This window comes from Phacochoerus africanus, chromosome 15 (genome assembly GCF_016906955.1).
Source record: "Phacochoerus africanus isolate WHEZ1 chromosome 15, ROS_Pafr_v1, whole genome shotgun sequence".
In the NCBI taxonomy this organism is placed as follows: Eukaryota; Metazoa; Chordata; class Mammalia; order Artiodactyla; family Suidae; genus Phacochoerus; species Phacochoerus africanus.
The window spans coordinates 39,366,475-39,389,204 of record NC_062558.1 but is presented as its reverse complement, the minus strand read 5'-3'; the positions used below and the strand labels follow the sequence as shown (position 1 = coordinate 39,389,204).

Genomic DNA, 22,730 nt, shown 5'->3' with positions numbered 1-22,730 from the left:
AGGAATGTGTTTTTAATTGTGTTTAGGAGAGGTGACCATGTTTGGTAGTTTTGTGAAAGAATGTTGTGAACTCATGGCAGAACTCAGTTGATTTTCATTTAAACATTTTTAGGTGGTTTCATGGACACCTCTCTGGGAAAGAAGCAGAGAAATTATTAACTGAGAAAGGAAAACATGGTAGCTTTCTTGTGCGAGAGAGCCAGAGCCACCCTGGGGATTTTGTTCTCTCTGTCCGGACAGGAGATGACAAAGGGGAGAGCAATGATGGCAAGTCTAAAGTGACCCACGTCATGATCCGCTGTCAGGTAAAGCTCTGAGTGAACTGTGGGTCTGGTGAAATGTCATCTTTGGGTGGTTTTTCTGCTGGAAGAAGGCTGACACTATTCCTTCCAGAGTCAGGTTTTCAAGGGCTTTTCAAGGCTTTTCAAGGTTTTCAAGGGCTTCTGCACTTCTAGTACATTGTTAATTATAATTGTTTCATCATTTCAGAACTTTATTAAATTGTTTCCTCTAGCAGATCAAGTCATGCCTCAGTGCATCACCTTCTGCCCTGCAGTATCTCAGGCTGTTTGTGCTTGATTGCCCCTGGAGTCTGCCTCAGGCTCAATTTCTAAACCCATGGTCTTAGCTCCTCCCTTGGGCTGGCACTGTCAAGCCTGTGACTACATGTGTCTTCATATTACACTGCATCAAGGCTGGGGGACTTGAACTCACTATTTCTTTCTTTCTTTTTTTTTTGTTTTTTTTGGTCTTTTTGCCTTTTCTTGATCTGGTCCCTCGGCATAGGGAGGTTCCCCGGCTAGGGGTCAAATCGGAGCTGTAGCCACCGGCCTTTGCCAGAGCCGCAGAAGCTCATGATCCCAGCCGCGTCTGTGACCTACACCACAGCTCACGGCAACTCCGGATCCTTAACCCACTGAGCAAGGGCAGGGATCGAACCCACAACCTCATGGTTCCTAGTCGGATTTGTTAACTACTGTGCCACGACAGGAACTCCCTCACTATTTCTTATTTTTAGTGTGGTGGCTAGACCAAGGAGGTTGGTTCTTGGTCAATTACATCAAACTTTGTTTTGACATAGTTTCCTGAATAGTAACTGACTATTCACTTATTGCATTAGTTTTTTTTTTTTAATTTAAATTTTATTTTTTTCTTTTTTGCCATTTCTTGGGCCACTCCCGTGGCATATGGAGGTTCCCATGCTAGGGGTCAAATCGGAGCTATAGCCTCCGGCCTACCCCAGAGCCACAGCAATGCAGGATCTGAGCCGCGTCTTCGACCTACACCATAGCTTACGGCAACGCTGTATCCTTAACCCACTGAGCAAGGCCAGGGATTGAACCTGCAACCTCATGGTTCCTAGTCGGATTTGTTAACCACTGAGCCACAACGGGAACTCCACTGCTTTAGGCTTTTAATAAGGTTTTAAAAAACCCAGCTTTATTGAGATGTAATTCACACACCATACAATTCACACTTTTAAACTGGACAATTTGGTGGCTTTTGGTATATTCACAGATTTTGCAACCAATAACACTATCTAATTCCAGAACATTTTCATCACCTTAAAAAAAAATGAACTGTGTTCATTACCAGTTACTCCCCATTTTTTTCTCCTTCCCTCAGCTCTTGGCAACCACTAATCTCTTTGTTTCAGTGGATTCGCCTATTTGGGATATTTTATGCAGATGGAATCATGTAACATTTAGTCTTTTCCGGCTGACTTCTTTTACATGCTAATAGTATCTTTTCAAGGTTTATCATGTGTAGCATGTGTCAGTAAACTCTTTTATTGTCCAACATTTCATTGTATGGATATACCACGTATTGTTTATCCATTAAAAAACCGATGGGCATTTTGGCTATTGTGAATAATGCTGCTATGAATGATAGCTTTTGTGCTATTCTCTTTGATGAGACATCATGTTTGTATTTTAATTTTTAAAGTATAGTTTTCTTTAGTTCTTTGAATATATTTATGCTAGCTGGTCTTTGAGCTTTTTCAAGGACTGTTTCTATTGAGTACTTTTCCTCAAGTGTGGACCATCCTTTCTTGTTTCTTTGTATGTTTCATAAGTTTTTGTTGGAAACTACAACAAAAATAAATAATATAATGTGGCAACTCTGGAAATCTGATACCCTCCTTTCCCACAGTTTGTTGTTGCTACTTTTTAATTGTTCCTGTAGTTGTTGCTTTTGTGTGTTTAGTAACTTTCCCATATTCTTTGTCATGTGTGGCCACTGAAGTCTTTGCTTTGGTAGCTTAGTGATCAGTTAATGATCGGACAGAGATTTCCTTAAATGCCTCGAAATCTTAAATTTCCCAACCTTTGCCGGGGAGGCTCTATGTGTGTGTGTTTTGGGACATGTCTGCCTTCATTGATCTGGCACCTTAAAACTCTGCTTTAGCCTTCATTTTCTGCTTGCACTGAACCTCAGGATCAGCTAAAGATAAAAATTAGGGCCTTTTAAAATCTTTCCTGGACTTCACACTGCCCTACACATGCACGTGTCCTTTTAGATTCCCAGGGATATGTTGGAGGTTTTCAGAGCCCCCTGTGGATGTGGTCTGGACTTTCCTTTTAAGTTTTTGGTCAGTCTCTTATTTGTTTTAACTGGTATTGCTGCTGTAGGCAGCTGTGATATTAAGCAATTGCTACTGATTGTTTTTGGCAGTTCCCTTGAAGGCAGGGCTGAGTGAGCTCTAAGTCAGTCAAATAAAGATGAGCTCTAAAAACAGGGCTTTACCAGGGAGCTGCTAAACAAGTCAGTGATGATTCTCTGGGGATAGGTCTTGGTGCTCCAAATCCGTCTTGTCTACTCTAGTCCTACTAAGCTGCTTTGTTTTCACAGCTACTATGGCTGTTGGTTTTCAAGGCTACCAAGAAGCTGGGGAGAGGTAGGTAGGAATAGGGCAAGTTAAAAGGCCACTCTTTTTCTTGAATAAATGTTCCTTGGACTGTTAGAGGTTCTTGGTTAATTTTCAGGGTTCTGAAAATGTTAATGACAATTTTTGCCAGAGTTCTTGTTATTTTTGTGGAAGAGTGGATTTTCAGAGATCCTTACTTTGTCATTCTGAAAGTACTTCTTTCCTCCTTTTATTTTATTTTATTTAGAAAAAATTTTTTTTGTTTTGTTTTTGGCCATACCTGTGTGATATATAAGTTCCCAGGCCAGGGGTCAAACCTGCGCCACAACAGTGACCTCAGCCGCTGCAGTGACAATGCTAGATCCTTAACCCACTGCACCACAAGGGAACTCTCCCACCTCTTATTTTCAAAGAAAAAGATCATACCCAAATATCTTCATATATCATTTTTGGGGTTTTGTGTTTTCTAAGTTTAAACATTTTCCTGTTGTTTTCCTGAAATAGCGTGTTCTGTTGTGCTTATCAGAAAAATTTCCTGCTTTCTGTTTATAATTTCCCTTTTAAATTTTCATTAGAAGGTGAAAGTAAAGACATGTATGTTGGGCTTCAGTGCTGCCTCACCAGCCTTGGAGTTTGTTGTGTTTCAGAGAGAAGTAGTCATATTTATCTTCTATTTAGCAGCCTTATGTATAAGTCACTTAGGCTAAGTAAATAGTAAAAAATATGGTTTTTCTTTTTTTTTTTTCTAAACTGTTTATTTGACTTATGGGGAGAAACTTTTTTGAGGCCTAGTTATTGTCAGATACGTGCTTAAAACTTCTCACACCTCACAATGAACTGTTTTATATTCGGTCAACTTCTCCATTTTCATCATCTTTTTTGCTTCCTGTCCCTTTGTGCTCGTATAACTGTTTGATCTTTCCCTTATTGGGGGAAAGTTAGTCTCTGTACTTGAGTTGGGAAAAACAATAATTTTTTTTTGGCTGTGCCTGTGGCATGTAGAATTTCCTGCGCCAGGGATCAAACCTGTGCCACAGTAGTGACCAAGCAGTGACACCAGTTCCTTAATTTGCTGCCTCACACAGGAACTCTGAAAAACAGTAATTTAACATAAAGGTCATGAACATATTTTTTTTTTGTCTTGAAAGGAACTGAAATATGACGTTGGTGGAGGAGAACGGTTTGACTCTTTGACAGATCTTGTGGAGCATTACAAGAAGAATCCTATGGTAGAGACATTGGGCACAGTACTACAACTCAAGCAGGTAAGATAAACTCCATCTCCTTATATAGAATTTAAAAACTCCTAATATAGAATATCCCATATAGACAGAAGTAGAATTGTATGATGAACCTCCATGGGCTCATCATCCAGCTTCAGTTATGATCAGCTCATCAAATCTTGTTTCATTTATTACTCTACTCACTACCTACCTTCTGTAGTATCTGGAAACAGATTCTAGAAGTTACATCATTTTCATGACTATCTCCATATGTATTTCTTTCTTTTTTTTAGGGCCACACCTGCAGCATATGGAGGTTCCCAGGTTAGGGGTCCAGTCGGAGCTACAGCCTCCAGCCTACGCCACAGCCATAGCAACACAGGCTCTGAGCCCTGTCTGAGACCTACACCACAGCTCATGGCAATACTGGATCCTTAACCCACTGAGCCACACCAGGGATCGAACCTGTGTCTTCATGGATGCCAGTCAGATTCCGTTTCCACTGAGCCATGACAGGAACTCCTCCATATGTATTTCTGAAAGGCCTTATGGAGTTTTTAAAGCAAGTTTTCATTGTAGATCCACCTTAGGTGATCATACCTTTTCACTTTGGCGCCACTGAGATCATGCTTATTACTTAGTAACAAATGATAACATCGCTCTACCACTGTGTTCTATTTATAAAGAAAAATAGATTTAAATTTATATCAGCAAAGTAAAGTCTGTGGAGATTGAAGAAAGATATATTTCCTGACAAAACAGAAAGGAAAGTGAAACTCTAGTTGAAAACTTTTATTGTGAATACTGTGGCCTGTGAACTTCCTGTCCTTACCTTTATGAACACCAGCACCAATATAGAAGCCATTTTTTTTTGCATTAACATTTTCTTCCGTAATACTTTTTTTCATTTCACACCAACTGCTGAATTTGATTAGCCCCTCAATACAACTCGTATCAATGCTGCTGAAATAGAAAGTCGAGTTCGAGAACTAAGCAAATTAGCTGAGACCACAGATAAAGTCAAACAAGGCTTTTGGGAAGAATTTGAGGTAAGTTATTAAAAGTTTTTTTTTCCTGACGTTATTTATTAAATCCTATTTTTAATGGAAGAGCTATTGGTCTCGTGTTTAGGATTGGATCTGAAAGACTTGAATCTGCATCCTTTCTTAATTTGGCCATTGATTGACATGGAGCAAGTTGCTGAGGCGACTTTTTCAAATAGAAGGGCATTGTGTTCTGGGAGAAGGGAGTTGGCAGTTAATATTAAATGGATGAGCCAATAGCTCCATTTGCTCTTTTGGTTTGGACCACTGGCAAAACCCCAGAAGAACAAAAGGATCTAATTCTTTGGAAGATTTCCAGCATTGGCTGGGATTTATAAAGAATCCATAGCCTTGTTTCAGTAGTAAGTAAAAGAGAATTATCTCATGGTGGTTTTAATCAGGGAATTTATAACTTTTATAACTTTGAGAGGTTAAGTGAACCAATTTCTTTTCCTGGAAGTTGTTTGGGTAGGAGAGTGTCCCCAATGAGAGTGGGTGGTGTTCCTGTTGCACGAACCGTGTGTCATCTGCCAGCTCATTGTAATCTTCTCATCTCTCTCTTCTTATCCCTTTGACAGAAAACTTTCCTCCAGAACAGTTTTTTTGATTGTTTTGTTTTTGTGCCATCTTTACCTTCCTAGTTATCCTTAGCATGTAGCACAGGGCCTGGTACTCTATAAATATTTGTTGAATGAATATTTACATTTAGCCAGTGTTTATGTTATTTTATTATTACTACTCTCTTTATGGGAATGATTAGTTCATACTTTTTGTAAGACTTTAGAATTCATAAATATTTATGGAAGGAATAAATGAATGAGTGAATGGCCACGTGAAGTCATTTTCATCACAGTGTGTCACATCAGCTTGGTGAGATAGATATGATTTTCATTTTATTGATGAGGAGCCTCAGGCTCAGGGAGGTTAAATATATTGTCCAACTTCTGTATTATGAATATTGATTGAATTACGGCACTGACGATGGGTACAGAATAGAACAGTCATGGTCTTTGCTCATCGTTGCTGACCAGAGGCTTGACCTCACATTTATTCTTTTATAACAGCATTGGGTTAGTCACCAAGGTGAACAAGATGGACAGAGTTTCATCTTTTAAGGAGCTTCGAGTTGAGAAAGGGAGGACAGTAATGAAAAACACAGCTGAAAAAGTGATGATCAACACAGTGAGTCAGAATTTTAAAATCTCAAGCTCACTGTTCTCTTCATTCTCTCCTGCCAGTGTAGATAATGAAAGGCAGCGTTTCAGCATTCCTTTAATTACACTTATTTCATTGAGTTCATTTAGTCTGCATAAGCCTCATGAGGGCTGATGGATATGCACAGAAATTTTATTTTTCAAAACTTTGTACTATGTAAAAATTTAAATGTATACAAAAGCAGAGAGAATAGGATAATTACAGCAATACATACTACCTATCACCCAGCATTAACAGTTGTTGACATCTGGCTAGTTTTTTAAAACTACATCCCACTTACTCTGCCAGCCCTGGCTTATTTTGAGGCAAATCCCAGTTGTTATTTCATCTGCAACTATTTCATTAAAAAAAATTATAACTGGAATATCATTATCACTTCTAAAACTATTAAAAATAATTGCTTAATATTAACACGAGTCACTCTTCATATTTTCCTGATTTACACACACACACACACACACACTTGCAGATTGATTGAAATAGGAATTTTCCCCCACTTGATATGAAAAAAATTTTGAATGTATATAAAATAGATTTGTATAAAGAATCTCCATGTACCATTATCAGTTTCACCAGTTATCCCATATATTACATAAATTACCATAAATATTTCAGTATTTATGGTAATTTATGTAAAATAAATTAAATAAAAATAAAATTAAATAAAAATAAATTAAATTAAAATATTAACCCAAATACCATTTCCACATCTAAAAAAGATAATAAAAATTTCAGATAGCTAGTCACTGTTCTTTGCTTGTTGTCTTTTTTTTTTTTATAACAGCCACACCTGCAGCATATGGAAGTTCTCAGGCTAGGGGTTGAATCAGAGCTGCAGCTGCCAGCCTGTACCACAGCCATCACAATGATGGATCCGAGCCACATCTGCAACCTGTGCTGCAGCTTGCAGCAACCCCAGATCCTTAACCTACTGAGTAAGGCGAGGGATCAAACTTGCATCATCACAGATACTATGTCAGGTTGTTAACCTGCTGAGCCACAATGGGAGCTCCTTTTTAAAAAAATTTGTTTGCTGGAGTTCCCATCGTGGCTCAGTGGTTAATGAATCCTGCTAGGAACCATGAGGTTGCGGGTTCGATCCCTGCCCTTGCTCAGTGGGGTAAGGATCCGGCATTGCCGTGAGCTGTGGTGTAAGCCGCAGATGCGGCTGGGATCCCGTGTTGCTGTGGCTCTGGGGTAGGTGGGCGGCTACAGCTCCAATTAGACCCCTAGCCTGGGAACCTCCATATGCCGTGGGAGCAGCCCAAGAAATGGCAAAAAGACAAAAAAAAAAAAAATTTGTTCGTTGTGAGATCATTATTTAAATAAGTTACCTCCTACCCCAGCCTGGATCTCTCTTTAAAATCTCGTCTCTTTTAATACTCTGCCTCCCTCCTATCCTCTCTCTTCCATCTTTTCCCCCCTCTTTCTTTCTCTTCCTCTCCCTATTCTTCTTCTGTATTAGCCCATTTGGGTTGTTATAATAAAATACCACAGACTGGGTGGCTTATAAACAACAGGAGTTTATTTCTCAGCATTCTGGAGGCTGAAAGTCTGAGGTCTTGGTGCCAGCATGGTCAGGTGAGACCCTTCTTTCAGGTTGGAGACTTCTCATTGTGTCCTCTCGTGGCAGAAGGGGTGAGAGAGCTCTGTGGGCCTTCTTGTATGACAGCAGTGATCCCATTCACGAGGGCTCCACCCTCATGACCTAGTCACCTCCCAAGACCTCACCTTCTAATACCATCACCTTAGGATTTCAACTTTTAAATTGTAGAGGGACACAAACATTCAGACGATAGGACTCTTTTTTTTTGTCAGGTCCTTTGTCCTGAGAGTTACTGATGGTCTAGATTTTTCTAGAGTGTCTCTCTGTGGTGGATTTTAACACCTTTCCCCCCTGTATTTCTTGTAAGTAGATCTTTCGGAGGCTCTGTTAGATCCAGTTATTCTTTGGCAAGACTGCATAGGTGATAGTTGTGTCAGAAATTGCTTATAACCTGTTGCTTCTTCTTTTAGTTTCTTTCTTTTCTTTTTCTTTTTTTGTCTTTTTGTCTTTTCTAGGGCTGCTTCCTGCGGCATATGGAGGTTCCCAGGCTAGGGGTCTAATTGGAGCTGTAGCCGCCCACCTACCCCAGAGCCACAGCAACACGGGATCCCAGCCGCATCTGTGGCTTACACCACAGCTCACGGCAATGCCGGATCCTTATCCCACTGAGCAAGGGCAGGTATCGAACCCACAACCTCATGGTTCCTAGTCGGATTCATTAACCACTGCACCACGACGGGAACTCCGCTTCTCCTTTTATTTTCTAAGCAGCAACTGATAATTATTGCCTAGATCCATTCATTTGTAAGGCAAATAAGATCATGATAAACTAACTTTAACATTCTTTATTATTAGCTGGAATATTTCTGTAAAGGTAAGCTTTTTGTCATAAAGGCAGGATAAAATGCTTGATTCTTTCCTTTTTACCAAGCAGTTTTCAAAATAACAATCTCCAAAAGATTTTTTTGTGTGTATGTGTCATTATGTACTCATGGATTTTTAACACATTTAGTGTGCTTCTTTCTGTGGCATTTGTTACCATTTCTTTTTTTTTTTTTTTTTTCTTTTTGCCATTTCTAGGGCCGCTTCCGCAGCATATGGAGATTCCCAGGCTAGGGGTCTAATCGGAGCCGTAGCCACTGGCCCACGCCAGAGCCACAGTGACACTGGATCCGAGCCGCGTCTGCAACCTACACCACAGCTCACGGCAATGCCAGATCCCTAACCCATTGAGCAAGGCCAGGGATCGAACCCACAACCTCATGGTTCCTAGTCGGATTCGTTAACCACTGCACCATGACGGGAACTCCTGTTACCATTTCTGTTGCTCAAATTATTTTAGCTTTGGCCAGTGGAAGCTTCTAGTTCTTCCTATACAGCTCTAGTAGTTTTTGCTAGATTCCTTACTTTATGGTGTGATAAGTTGTTATAGAGAAATACATTTCCCATCTCAGAACTAGAATTGGTCATTTCTCCAAGGAGTGAGTTAACTTCTCTTTTGTTTTCCTCCCTTTCTTCCTTTCGTGGAAAGTTGTATTTAGAGAATATAGTCTGGGAGCCAGAAGTGCTTATTGCTGTAGGTTTGGTTATTGCCTTCTCAATGGATAGAGCTAGAAAAAATTGTTTCCTTGAAATAAATTGAGTCTTCCTTCATTTTTGCTACACTGTACTCCCTTGTGTGGATGTACCATAGTTAATTCAACCTATTGATGAGCATTTGGATAGTTTCCAAATGTATTACAAAGAAGATACAATGGAGAGCTTTATGCAGGCATGTTTTTTCTATTGTTGCTGATTCTTGTTAATAGTAACTTTTTTTTGGATATTTTGTGTTTAAAAAAAATGATGGTCGAAGCAGAAACGAATCCAACTAGGAACCGTGAGTTTGCAGGTTCCATCCCCGGCCTTGCTCAGTGGGTTAAGGATCTGGCATTGCCGTGAGTTGTGGTGTAGGTTGCAGACATGGCTCAGATCTGATGTTGCTGTGCCTGTGGGGTAGACTGGCAGCTATAGCTCCAATTGGACCCCTAGCCTGGGAACCTCCATATGCCAGGGGTGCGGCCCTAAAAAGCAAAAAAAAAAAAAAGTGATGGTTGTTATTCATCTTTAATTTTTATTCTCTTTTGTACATTTTGGTTAGCATATTTAAAGTCTGAAAAATACTGTTTTTAGTTAAAATTAAAAGATATCAGAGAGTTCCCCTAATGGCTGAGTGAGTTATAAACCTGACTGGTATCCATGAGGCTATGGGTTTAATCCCTGGCCTTGCTCAGTGGGTTAAGGATCCAGCCTTGCTGTGAGCTGTGGTGTAGTTTGAAGATGTGGCTTGGGTCTGGCGTTGCTGTTGCTGTGGCAAAGGCTGGCTGCTGTAGCTCTGATTCAACCCCTAGCTTGGAAACTTCCATATCCTGCAGGTGCAACCCTAAAAAGAAAAAAAAAAAAGATATCAGACCTTGCGGTAAATATAAGAAATAGTGAGCTATTTTGTAATCTAGACCCATTTTTTTTGTCTTTTTTTTTTTGCTTTTTCTTGGGCCGCTCCCTAGGCACATGGAGGTTCCCAGGCCAGGGGTCGAATCGGAGCTGTAGCCGCCAGCCCACGCCAGAACCACAGCAATGCCAGATCCAAGCCACGTCTGCAACCTACACCACAGCTCACGGCAATGTCGGATTGTTAGCCCACTGAGCAAGGGCAGGGATTGAACCCGCAACCTCATGGTTCCTAATTGGATTCGTTAACCACTGCGCCACGACGGGAACGCCAATCTAGACCCATTTTTATGCTATACTTCCCTTTAAAATAGTAGCTGAGGAGTTCCCGTCGTGGCGCAGTGGTTAACGAATCCGACTAGGAACCATGAGGTTGCGGGTTCGGTCCCTGCCCTTGCTCAGTGGGTTAACGGTCCGGCGTTGCCGTGAGCTGTGGTGTAGGTTGCAGACGCGGCTCGGATCCCGAGTTGCTGTGGCTCTGGCATAGGCCGGTGGCTACAGCTCCGATTGGACCCCTAGCCTGGGAACCTCCATATGCCGCGGGAGCGGCCCAAGAAATAGCAACAACAACAACAAAAAAAACAAAAGACAAAAAATAAAATAAAATAAAATAAAATAGTAGCTGAGGCAATTATTTGTATAAAACACTTTTCCTATAAAGTGACTATGACCTTTTAAAAAATTATAGCAGCAAGGTGGGTTATCTGATGCAGTGGTGGATTCTTTACATTCACTTAGGCAGTGCTTAGAGAAATAAAGTCAAATCTTTGCACAGCTTGCAGCAATAGGGAGTTTTACATGATCAGAAAAGAACTTAGAAGGAAATCCTACCCTGACTTTTCTGGCCATGCAAAATTTTGATTCTAAACACTGACCTGATGGTTTCCCTCTGAGACATCTCAAATTCAATTAATCTTTTACACATTATTAACAGCAAAATGGAGGAAAAACTGAGTGGGCTTTCAGGAGAAATGAACAAAAGAAAAGAAAATCACATCTGTACTAAGGTCTCTGTAGAGGTCAGGCTAGGGTGATAAATTGTGTCAGGCAATAAATCAGAGAATTACCATTTCATTTAAACTGAAGCTACATTCAATAGCTGATGGCCTGCTTTCTAGATCTCTTCTGTACCTGCTTCTTAAATCTAGTCAATTTTTTAAAAAATTGCCCTTTATGGTTGGGTCCAGGGGAATAAGGCTGAGAGTAGAACCAACCGTTGTACAAAAATTTAGGGATGTGGTGGAAGCAGAGACTCATTAAAATCTAAATCCTGGAGTTCCCGTCATGGCGCAGTGGTTAACGAATCCAACTAGGAACCATGAGGTTGTGGGTTCGGTCCCTGCCCTTGCTCAGTGGGATAAGGATCCGGCGTTGCCGTGAGCTGTGGTGTAGGTTGCAGACACGGCTTGGATCCCGCGTTGCTGTGGCTCTGGCGTAGGCTGGTGGCTACAGCTCCGATTGGACCCCTAGCCTGGGAACCTCCATGTGCCGCGGGGAGCGGCCCAAGAAATGGCAAAAAGACAAAAAAAAAAAAAATCTAAGTCCTTTGAAACTGAAGTTTGAGCCACAATAGCAAGGCATTATTGTTTTAGTGGTTGTACCTTAGTTGTTTCTTGGAACATGATAAATTTGGGATCAGTTCCTTCTTACTCTGTGTTTTGATGGCCTTTAAAGTGAACCAAAGCTCTTAATTGCAATGCCATTGATAATTTAATTCTGACAGTGATGTTTTGTTTGTTTGTATGCCCAGCTTCTGGTTTTCTGTAAAACTCTTCGCGTTTTTGGGGGTGTTTTTCCCCAGAAGACACTTATAAATTATTTCTGATTTTGATGCATCTTAAAAATACAAAGTCTCTTGTGAAACTTTTTGGTTCTTTTCTCCTTTGCTCCTGAAATCCAGTTGATGGTTTACTTCTAGGATATATGGTATGATGAAAACTTAACAAACCCAAGTTTTTGGTTTTTCCTATAGATTCTTCTTCTTCTTCTTCTTTTTTCTTTCTTTCCCAATTTGTGTGTGTGTGTATTCAAGTGATATTGCCCTTTTCTGATCTGTGGAAATGTCTTGTGTCTTCTTCATGTCTCTGTTTGTGAATGTAAAGGAGTGGATAATATTTCAGGATTTGTTGAAATGAAGTAATGAGACTGACACTAAATAAATGAAAAACAGGTTATTTATTTATTGTTTTGATTTTTTTTTTCTTTTTAGGGTTACACCTGCAGCACACCGAAGTTCCCAGGCCTGGGGGTCACATCGGAGCTGCAGCTACTGGCCTATGCAAGAGCCATAGCAATGCAGGATCCAAGCCACGTTGGCTACCTACACTGCAGCTCATGGCAACACTGGATCCTTATCCCACTAAGCAAGGCCAGGGATCAAACCCACATCCTAATGGATACTAGTCGGTTTTGTAGCCTGCTGAGCCACCATGGGAACTCTGAAAAAGCAGGTTACGAGTCTGCAGTTTTGTGCCTGTAATGCACAAGGTACCTGAAACCTGAATTCAGCCTTTATGCTTCATGGTGAGGGCCGTATTGCATGGCTGCATGTTCTCTCTGTGGCTGTTCTTCTTCCCTTTTGAGTTTCTAGACCTGGGTTGCCAGGGGCACTGTGGGCTGAGCCTGGACACTGCCTCTGATTGCAGGACCAAGTTGAGGATGGAAATCTTGCTGCTGGTAGTTCTTCAGCCCCCAGTCTTTCCCTTCCCCCTCCTCTTCCATCTCACTGCTCCCTCTGAATCCAGTATCCCAGCTCTCTACACACCTGCTTCATTCTTCTTTTTCTTCATCAGGTTTCTCTGCCTCCTGACTTATGAACTTTACCTCTCACCCCTTTCAGATATTGAAGCTAGCAGCTTTCAGTCATTATAGCCAAGTCTCAGCGATTTTCATTGGCTCAGATGCCATCCGTCTCTGGTCCAGGGACATGATCACATAGAAGAAGTACATCTTCATGGACCACCCTGTTTGGGGAAAAACAGGGTGGTCCATTAAAGGTTATATGGAGCTGAGCAGACACCCCCCACAAGTCTTCCCAAAATAGTAGCTGTTGGTGTTGGTAGGGATTGATTTGTTCTTTCATTTAGCAAATATTTATTAAGCACAGACTCTATGCTGGAGTCTCTGCTTTGGGTTCTAGGGATGTAGCAGGGAACAAATCAGAGTCTTTATGGAGTCAGTTGGGAGAGACATACAGTAAACAAACAGGTCAGTATTCAGTATTTGAGAGGGTGATAAATGCTGTGGAGAAAATAAAGGAGGGGAAGATAAAAGAGTGCACTGTTGTGGGCATCACCATTTTGCATAGATCTCTCTGACAAAGTGGCATTTTGAGGGGAGCATATTTGCTTAAATGGAGCAAATAGAAATAATAAAGGAGGAAGGCATGCAGAGAACCTCAGGAAGAACATTCTAGGCAAGGGGAACAAAGTGCAAAGGCCCTGAAGTGGGGATGTGCTTAGGTAACGTGGCACACAGTCAGCAGACAGACCAGTACAGTCAGAGGAGTGAGCAAGAGAGAAATGTAGGTGGAGCCATAATGGAGGGGTCAGGTCATGCAGGGCGCTGCGGGTCAGTGTAAGGCCCCTGGCTTTTACTTGGAATAAGATGGAAAATCTAAGGAGAATTTTGAGCACAGGAGCGAGGTGATCACTTTGGCTGTCAATGGAGAACAGTCTGTAAGCGGAGGGCGGGGGGTGGGGGGAGGAATAGAAACAGGGAGATTGGCAGGGAAGCCAATTGCAGTAATGTAAACAGCGAACTGAGGTTGGCTTTGACCAGGGCAGCAGTGGAGGTGGTTGGGATCTTGGGACTTTTGGAAGGTAGAATTGTCAGTATTTGAAGGCAGAGTTGACAGATTGTATGATAAGACAGAGCTGAGGCAAGGATAAGATGACTATGTTTTTGGCTTGAGCATTAGTAGGGTGGACTTAGCGTTTACTTAGATGGGCGAGGCTGGGATGGCTGGGTTTGGGGGAGGCTGAGAGATGAGTTTGGGGGAGGCCGGGATGGATGGATTTGGGGAAGACTGGGAGGGATGGGTTTTGGGGGCAAGTGATCAAGGTTCATTTTGGACATGTTAAAGTTTGAATTGCCTGTTATACATCTAATGGGAATATGATTTTTCAGCTAATTGAAAGGAGTTACAGGCGGATTGTACTAGAATGTTCCTCCTTCCTCACTTCACCTTACTAACACCTCTTTACTCTTCAGTTCCCAGCCTCAGGGTCATTTCCTCAGGGATACCTTCCTTGATCCCTGTCCCCATGCCTCAGGGTTCTTCCTGTTACACACGCACACAGCTGCAGATCTTTTCCTTTATAGTACTCACCATCCTTGGAATAATTTGTGTGGTTATTGGTTTATTGTCTGTTTCTTGTAACTTAGTCTATAGAAGCAGGTGACCTTACTAGGTCTGCAGGAATAAGAAATTTTGTTCACATGAAACTACTGGTGAACGAATAAAGAGACACACTTTGATCCTGCTGTTTTGTGTCTAATGTGTGTGTGTTATTTAATAAAATAGTCCAGATCAGTCTGTGGGCTCTGCAGGGACAGGTAGTCCTGTTTTGTTCACCTTAGCCCCAGAATCCAACCACCCGAGAGCCTGGCACTCAGTAGGCACAAAATAAGTATTTGTGTTATGTTGAATCTGAACTGTTTTCAGTAGCAAGAGAGATTGGTATTGGATTTAGAACAGTATTTATTTATTTATTTATTTATTTATTTATTTATTTATTTATTTATTGCTATTTCTTGGGCTGCTCCTGCGGCATATGGAGGTTCCCAGGCTAGGGGTCGAATCGGAGCTGTAGCCACCGGCCTACGCCAGAGCCACAGCAACGTGGGATCTGAGCCGTGTCTGCAACCTACACCACAGCTCACAGCAACGCCGGGTCGTTAACCCACTGAGCAAGGGCAGGGACTGAACCCGCAACCTCATGGTTCCTAATCGGATTCGTTAACCACTGCGCCACGATGGGAACTCCTAGAACAGTATATATTTAATAGGAACAGCTTTCTGATGCTTAAAAAGTATGGAGGAATGTTCCAGGCTTTGCTTTGAAATGTCCCTCCTTATTCTTACACAGTTTTCATTTGGAGCCCCTGTTTGAGTCTTGGTGAATGCACGTTTTAGTTGCTGAGACCCCTCCACACATTTGTTCACTCAGTGTTGCAATAATGAATTTCAGAAATATTTTAGTTCCACAACAGGAACTCCTAAAACACAGTATAGGAGTTCCTGTTGTGGCTCTGAGGTAATAAATCTGGCTAGTATCCATGAGGATGAGGGTTCAATACTTGGCCTCGATTAGTGGGTTAAGGATCTGGCGTTGCCATGAGCTGCGATGTAGGTTATAGACAGGGCTTGGATCTAGCATTGCTTTGGCTATGGCCGGCAGCTACAGCTCCCATTTGACCCCTAGTCTGGGAACTTCCATATGCTGTGGGTATAGGCCTAAAAAAAAAAAAAAAAAATCACAGCATGCATAGGCAAGTCCTACACAAAACCTTACTAACTGGAGTTCTATTTTCCCAGCAATTTAAAGCTTGTTTTCCTTTGTCATTTGGTTTTTCCTTAAAGCCCAGACTCCTTCCATTACACAAGGCTGTCCTCTGTTGTGGTCTGAAGCTGTTCTCCATTTGCTGGGGCATCACGGGCTTTTTACTGACAGCCACACAGATGTCCTAGATTCCACCAGCACTCTGCCTACCGACGTATCTCTAGGAGGAGCTAGTGCCTGTCTTAAAACCCATAGTCCAGTTTGATTTTTTTTTTTTTTTGGTCTTTTTGTTTCTTCTAGGGCCACACCCGCAGCATATGGAGGTTCCCAGGCTAGGGGCCTAATCAGAGCTACAGCTGCCAGCCACAGCCGCAGCCACAGCAAAGAGGGATCCGAGCCGTGTCTGCAGCCTACACCACAGCTCAAGGCAACACCAGATCCTTAACCCACTGAGCAAGGCCAGGGATTGAACCCGCACCCTCATGGTTCCTAGTCGGACTCGTTAACCACTGAGCCACAATGGGAACTCCCAGTTTGATTTCTTTAAAGTGATTACACCCTGCTCAGGGGAGCTATAAATTCTACTTTGAGATGGTTAGATTTTATGGAGATATGACTTTAACTGCACCCGAAGCTTGTCTTGAATACTCTTGCTGGTGATCTCTAGCGGAAATCTTCCGCTAGGTGACTAAGCAAAGCCACATGGAACAACAGCCCCCAACCAGGGCTCTAGCCTCGTGCTTAAAATTGCTCTGGGATGGCAACCTTGAGCTGTCACCAGGATTTTCCATTCAGGCCTAAGCACCCAGCTGTTTAAATAGAAGGGCTGCTACCCTCCTATAGGCAAAGCATCAGTGGGTTAGGGGTTTAATTCCACCAGCTCCATTCTGGAGAAATTCCTTTGTTTCTTTTGAACTGTTCTCTTTCAGCCTCCCCTGCCCTTTTGTTCTGTGCCCCTCCATTGTCAGGTTTTCTTCTTTAGAGTGGTTTTCATTTGCTGGAGCTGCTTGACACCTTTACAGAGAATTGAGGAACTGACTGTGCTTTCACATCTTGATTTTCCCTTCCCCTTTGCCTTTGAACGACTTTGCTGCTTTCTTCACCTGCCCTTGTCCTTCTGTCTTCTCCAGCCAGTGGGCCTGTGCTGGAGCTGCCCTTCCTTCTTAGCCCCTTTTTTCTTTAACCTTGGAATGTGCCAGCTCCAATGTGCTGAAGAAACACTTTCAGAAGATGCCCATGGCTTTCTTACGGTGGTTAAGAGAGTCATTTTTCTAGCCTCTTTCTCCCATGTGCTGCCCTTGAGACAGCTGTCCTGCTCCTCATTCCCACCATTTCCTTGGTTTCTGACCTGCGGTGGCCTCTGCCTAGTTCATTCCTTCTTCCCCCTCCCATGGGCCCTTCTTGCTGTTTGTTGCCTTTTCTTCTCCCGATCAACTAACTCTGGTGGTTCTCTAAGACGTGGTCTGGGCTTTCTGCTCATCTTGCTTTTAATTTGCTCTTCACAAGAGCACGTCCATTTTCACCCTAGTCTGATTACCCCTAAGTTTGTGTTGCTTCCAGGCTCTGGTTTTACCTTTTGAATTGTGCAATTGTGCCTTCTACACTTCTTCTTGGCTGTCCTATCTCTTCCAACTGGAACATTCACAACCAGACCTGTCATTTTGTTATTTTCCCTTCAAAACAATCCCCTTTAACTTCTGCCTCTGTAGTTGTCCTGTGTGGTCTCTGACCATGTAGGCTGGAGTCCTCAGAGCATCTGTTACCTCATCTTTCCTCCTCTTTCTCCCATACCCTGCCATTCACTAGTCCTTTTGATCTTTCTTTCTTTCTTTCTTTCTTTCTTTCTTTCTTTCTTTCTTTCTTTCTTTCTTTCTTTCTTCTTTCTTTCTTTTTTGCTATACCCGCAGCCTATGGAATTTTCTAGGCCAAGGATTGAACTTGTGCCACAGTTGCAGCCTGTACCACAGGGGATCTTCTGCTCTCTGGGTTTTCCTTTCCTAGCTGTCTTTCCAGTCTTAGAGGAAGGCAGGAGAAGGAAGCTAGCCAGCGTTTATTGTCTGTTGGGTTCTGCATTTGGGGCTAGGGGAGTCATCTTGTTGCATCTTGTGAGGTAGGCAGATCTTGTGTCCCTGGATGCTCTGAGCAATCAAGGCACCTGCCCAGGACCTCCCAGGTGGGTAGCGGCAGAGACAGGAGTTTCACCTGTGGCCAGGATTGCAGGCTCTTGTCGCCTCACCAGATAAGAGCTGCTCCTTTCCTCTTTGCCTCTGCCCTTCCTTTCACCCTTCATGCTCCTCTACTCTCAGCATTTCTCTTGTCACTGTTCTGCCCAGAAACCTTCAGTGACTTTCGTTTTCCCACCAGAGGCAAAGCATTTTCATTCTGAGGGTGAAGACACTGAAGTCCAGAAGAAGGGAGAACGTTGTCTCTAAGGATGTGGCCAGCAGGTAGTTGGCTATGATTTGAACTTCTGGAGCTTCAGACTCCAAGTCTGTGCTGTGCTTCTTACTCAGTGGTTGAAGATTTGCTGCCCAGTTCTCAGGGGCCCAATCGTTTTTTACTCTCCCCTTCTAACCTCATTTTCTGCCACTTACATCACATAAGCTATAGACTCTTCAGTCAGTTTCCTTCCCACTTCCCCTGACTCTAGCCTCTTAGCCACCTTTGCTTATGTCCCTAACTTGCTAGAATGTCTTCCTTTCTTCCTTGCACCCATCTCAGCTACTCACATGCCTCAGGCCTCAGCTCCTCCCAGAAACCTGTTTCATTTAGTTTTCATGGATCTCACTCCCTAAATTTCATGCCACATAATAAATTATGTACTAAGTTATATCGATACGTTTGTCATGTACTCTTTGCTGCTGCTTCCTCTGTCAGAAGTTCTTCTCCGGAGTTCCTGTTGTGGCGCAGTGGAAACAAATCCGAGTAGTATCCATGAAGATGCAGGTTCGATCCCTGGCCTTGCTCAGTGGGTTAAGGATCCAGTGTTGCGTGAGCTGTGGTACAAGTCGAAGATGAGGCTTGCATCTGGCATTGCTGTAGCTGTAATGTAGGTCAGCAGCTGCAGCGCCGATTCAACTAGTAGCCTGGGAACTTCCGTATGCCGTGGATATGGCTCTAAAAGGACAAAAAAAAAAAAAAAAGTAACTGTACAGTTTGCTCAGGCCTTAATAGTTAATGGCATTATTTTTTTTCCCCCTTAGCAATTTGTCCCTGTTGCTCAGAGCAGTGTAGGCAAATGGTTCCTGCACCAGTGTCCTGGCGCAAGGGACTGCCTGACAGTCATTTGTTGTCTGTCTGTCTTTCTTTGATCCTGTTTCTCCTTTCACATTCATGACATTCAGTGGCCAGTTCCAGTGGTCAGTAGAGGGCTTTGGAAACCTGTGGGGGTCTCTTCTGGTCAGCGCAGCGACTGGAAGTGCCCCTGCTGGCAAGGGTCCAGGTGTGGGGAGCAGAGATGTTCAATAGCCGTATTATGTAGAGGATAGTTCTGCCCCAGGAACACCTGTTCCATCCGCAGTTGTTCATGCTGCTGGGCACTCCTAATGCACAACGTGGATCGGGGGATTGACTTTCTCTTAATGCCATTTGTAAAAGCTTAATAGTTGGATATAATTCCTTTGTTGGTCAGCTCTGACTCATGTAATCAGGTGATGTAACTAGCCTCTGGTCCCTTTTGAGGATTCATCCTTGAGTGCAAAGCCTTTGGTGGCATTACTTGGGAAAACGGGATATTTCACAGTCTGTGCCCCAGCTTTTTTTTTTTTTTTTCCTTTTCTTTTTAATGCCGCAGGTGAGGCATATGGAAGTTCCCAGCCTAGGGGTTGAATTGGAACCGCAGCTGTTGGCCTACAGCACAGACACAGCAAGACGAGATCCAAACATGTCTGTGACCTACACCATAGGTCATGGCAACGCTGGATCCTTAACCCACTGAATGAGGCCAGGGATCAAACCTGCATCCTCATGGATGCTGGTTGGATTCATTTCATTCTGAATGAGGCCAGGGATCAAACCTGCATCCTCATGGATGCTGGTTGGATTCATGGCAACGCTGGATCCTTAACCCACTGAATGAGGCCAGGGATCAAACCTGCATCCTCATGGATGCTGGTTGGATTCATTTCTGCTGAGCCACAACAGGAACTCTGTGCCAGTTTTATATTGTCCTTTTTGCTGCCTTATGCCAAGCCAGGCCCGGTGGAGAACGGGGATGGAGATTGATTTTCAGCCTTACAGGTCATTCACAGCTTTTGGTGCCCATCTGAGGGGCTGCTGGTGAGAAGTGAGAGAGAGGGAAGATAAGCCACCTCCAGGGGGCGGGGCTTGTCAGGTATTCTCCTGCCTCCTCAGGCTGGTGCTGGGGGAGGAGGTGCCCCTCAGCAGGAAGTAGCTGATTGTCTCCAGTGTGGTTGGGGAGCCTCTGTGGGCAGAGCATGGAAAGTAACAACTTCTGAGTTCCTTTTATGTTCAATCTCATTCTAGATGGATGGCAGCCTTCCACTGTGGGAAATGAAATGTGTTCAGGCAACTTGGGCCCCAGGTGCAGATGCGAATGTGTTTAAAGCAAGGAGTGGGGTTGCGTGGAGACATACTCTTAGTCACTATTAATCTGTGACAGCTGTCAGCTGCTGGCGCTTAGCACCTGACTGTGCCTGGGATTCAGGGCCTCTGGGCCTGTCCTTTCTCAAAGATTCCAAGGCCCAAACTGTCTCTGCTTGCATGCTATTCAAACCTCAGATTCACATGGAAGCAGTGACTGGTAACTTCACATAGGATGAGGGAAGCCTCTGGCTGGGCTGAATAGATGGTCCAGCCAACATGCCATGGGTATTGATGAGGATTTCCCTAGCCTGGAACTCTGAATTTTGTCTGGCTAAGTGTTCATGGTGTGTGAGATGGTTTTCAGAGGCACCCCATTACAGTAAGTAAGATTGAATTAGGAGTTCCCTAGTGGTTTAGCAGATTAGGAATCTGGCATTGTCATTGCTGTGGCTCAAGCTTGATCCCTGGCCTGGGACCTTTGGTATGCTGCAGGCATAGCCGCCCCACCCCCAATAAAAATCAATTTTATCTGGTTTTTTTTTGACCATGCCCATGGCATGGCATTGTGGAAGTTCCTGGCTCAGGGATTGAATCTGAGCTTCGGCTATGACCTGCACCGCAGCAGGAGCAATGTCGGATCCTTAACCCACTGCACTGGGCTGGGGATCGAACTGGCACCTCCACAGAGACAAGCTGAATCATTAACCCACTGCACCACACCAGGAACTCCGATACTGGTTTTCATTTGTGCTAATAATATGAGGTTTCTTTTTTTTTGTCTTTCTAGGGCCACACACTGCGGCATATGGAGGTTCCCAGGCTAGGGGTCTAATTGGAGCTGTAGCTGCTGGCTTTAGCCACAGCCACAGCAACACGGGATCCAAGCTGCATCTGCGACCTACACCACAGCTCGCGGCAACGCTGGATCCTTAACCCACTGAGCAAGGCCAGGGATCGAACCTGCAACCTCATGGTTCCTAGTCGGATTCATTAACCACTGAGACATGACGGGAACTCCATGAAGTTTCCTTTAGAAATATATTTTATGAAGAGGAAAAGAGGCAGTTAATTTAAGAAAATGACTGATATAATTGGTGGTGTGCTGAGATGGCACAGCATCTTGATGCTTTTCAAATGACTAAAGGTTGGGAAATACCTTTTTTTTTAAGGGCCATACCTGTGGCATATGGAAGTTCCCCAGGCTAGGGGTCCAATTGGAGCTGTAGCTCTTGGCCTACACCACAGCCACAGCAATTTGGGAATCCAAGCTGTGTCTGTGACCCCAGCTCTTGGTAACATCAGATCCTCAACCCACTGAGTGGGACCAGGGATTGAACCCGCATCCTCATGGATACCAGTTGGGTTTATTTCTGCTGAGCCACAAGGGGAAGTCCTGGGAAATGCCATTTTTAAAATTAATTAATTAATTAGTTTTTTTAGGACCAAGCCCACACAGCATATGGAAATTCCCAGGCTGGGGTGGAATTGGAGCTGCAGCTGCCGGCCTACCCCACAGCCACAGCAACATAGGATCTGAGCCATATCTGCGACCTACACCACAGCTCACAGCTGGATCCTTAACCCACTGAGCAAGGCCAGAGATCAAACCTGCATCCTCATGGATACTAGTCAGCTTTGTTAACTGCTAAGCCACGACGGGAACTCCCAGAAATGCCATTTTAGTATTTTGCCTACAGTGGTTTTCCTTTATGTTGAAGTCAGGGGGACCGTGTCAGTGGGGGATGCTTTGTGGGGCTGGTAGTGCAGAGATCGGCATCAGTGACGGTCTGTGGTTTGTCTCTCTCCCCACACCCCCCCTGTATTTATTTGTTTATTCAGTAGATACATTTTAAGAGCCTGCTTTTTGCCTGATGCTGCACTGGTTGTAGGCAAACAAAGGTGGTCCATGCTCTGTAACAGAAGAGACAGGTTGTAATACAAGAGACAGGTTGTAAGGGTGTAGCTGGGGTTCAGCATGACAAGCCTGGTCACTGCAGACAGTGCAGTGTATCTCAGCATGGGGAGGTCATGCTCCAAGTTGCTGAGTGTGTCAGGAAGGCTTCCCAGAGGAGGAGGTATTTGAGATGGGTCCTAATGAATAAATAGGTACCAAAGGAGAGAAAGGGACTTCTAGGGAGAGGGGATGGCATATATAACAGGGCCTGAAGAAACATGGTGAGCTCAAGACCCTTCTGTATATTTTGGTGTGGTTGGAGTATGGACAGAGTGCCATTGCTCCTACACCAGCCCTGTGGGGTAGGTAATTAGAATTATCTCCACTCTACACCTGAGGAC

General features: G+C 43.5%; 1 protein-coding gene across 2 annotated transcripts in view; it reads left to right on the top strand.

Annotated features, from left to right (window-relative positions):
- PTPN11 (protein tyrosine phosphatase non-receptor type 11) overlaps window positions 1-22,730 on the top strand; it is a 91,284-nt gene that overhangs the window by 33,552 nt on the left and 35,002 nt on the right. For both annotated transcript variants that reach the window (XM_047759668.1, XM_047759667.1), the window contains exons 4-6: window positions 113-305; window positions 4,018-4,134; window positions 5,028-5,141. In XM_047759668.1, the coding sequence (XP_047615624.1) occupies window positions 113-305; window positions 4,018-4,134; window positions 5,028-5,141 (424 nt within the window). The remainder of the gene's footprint in view (window positions 1-112; window positions 306-4,017; window positions 4,135-5,027; window positions 5,142-22,730) is intronic.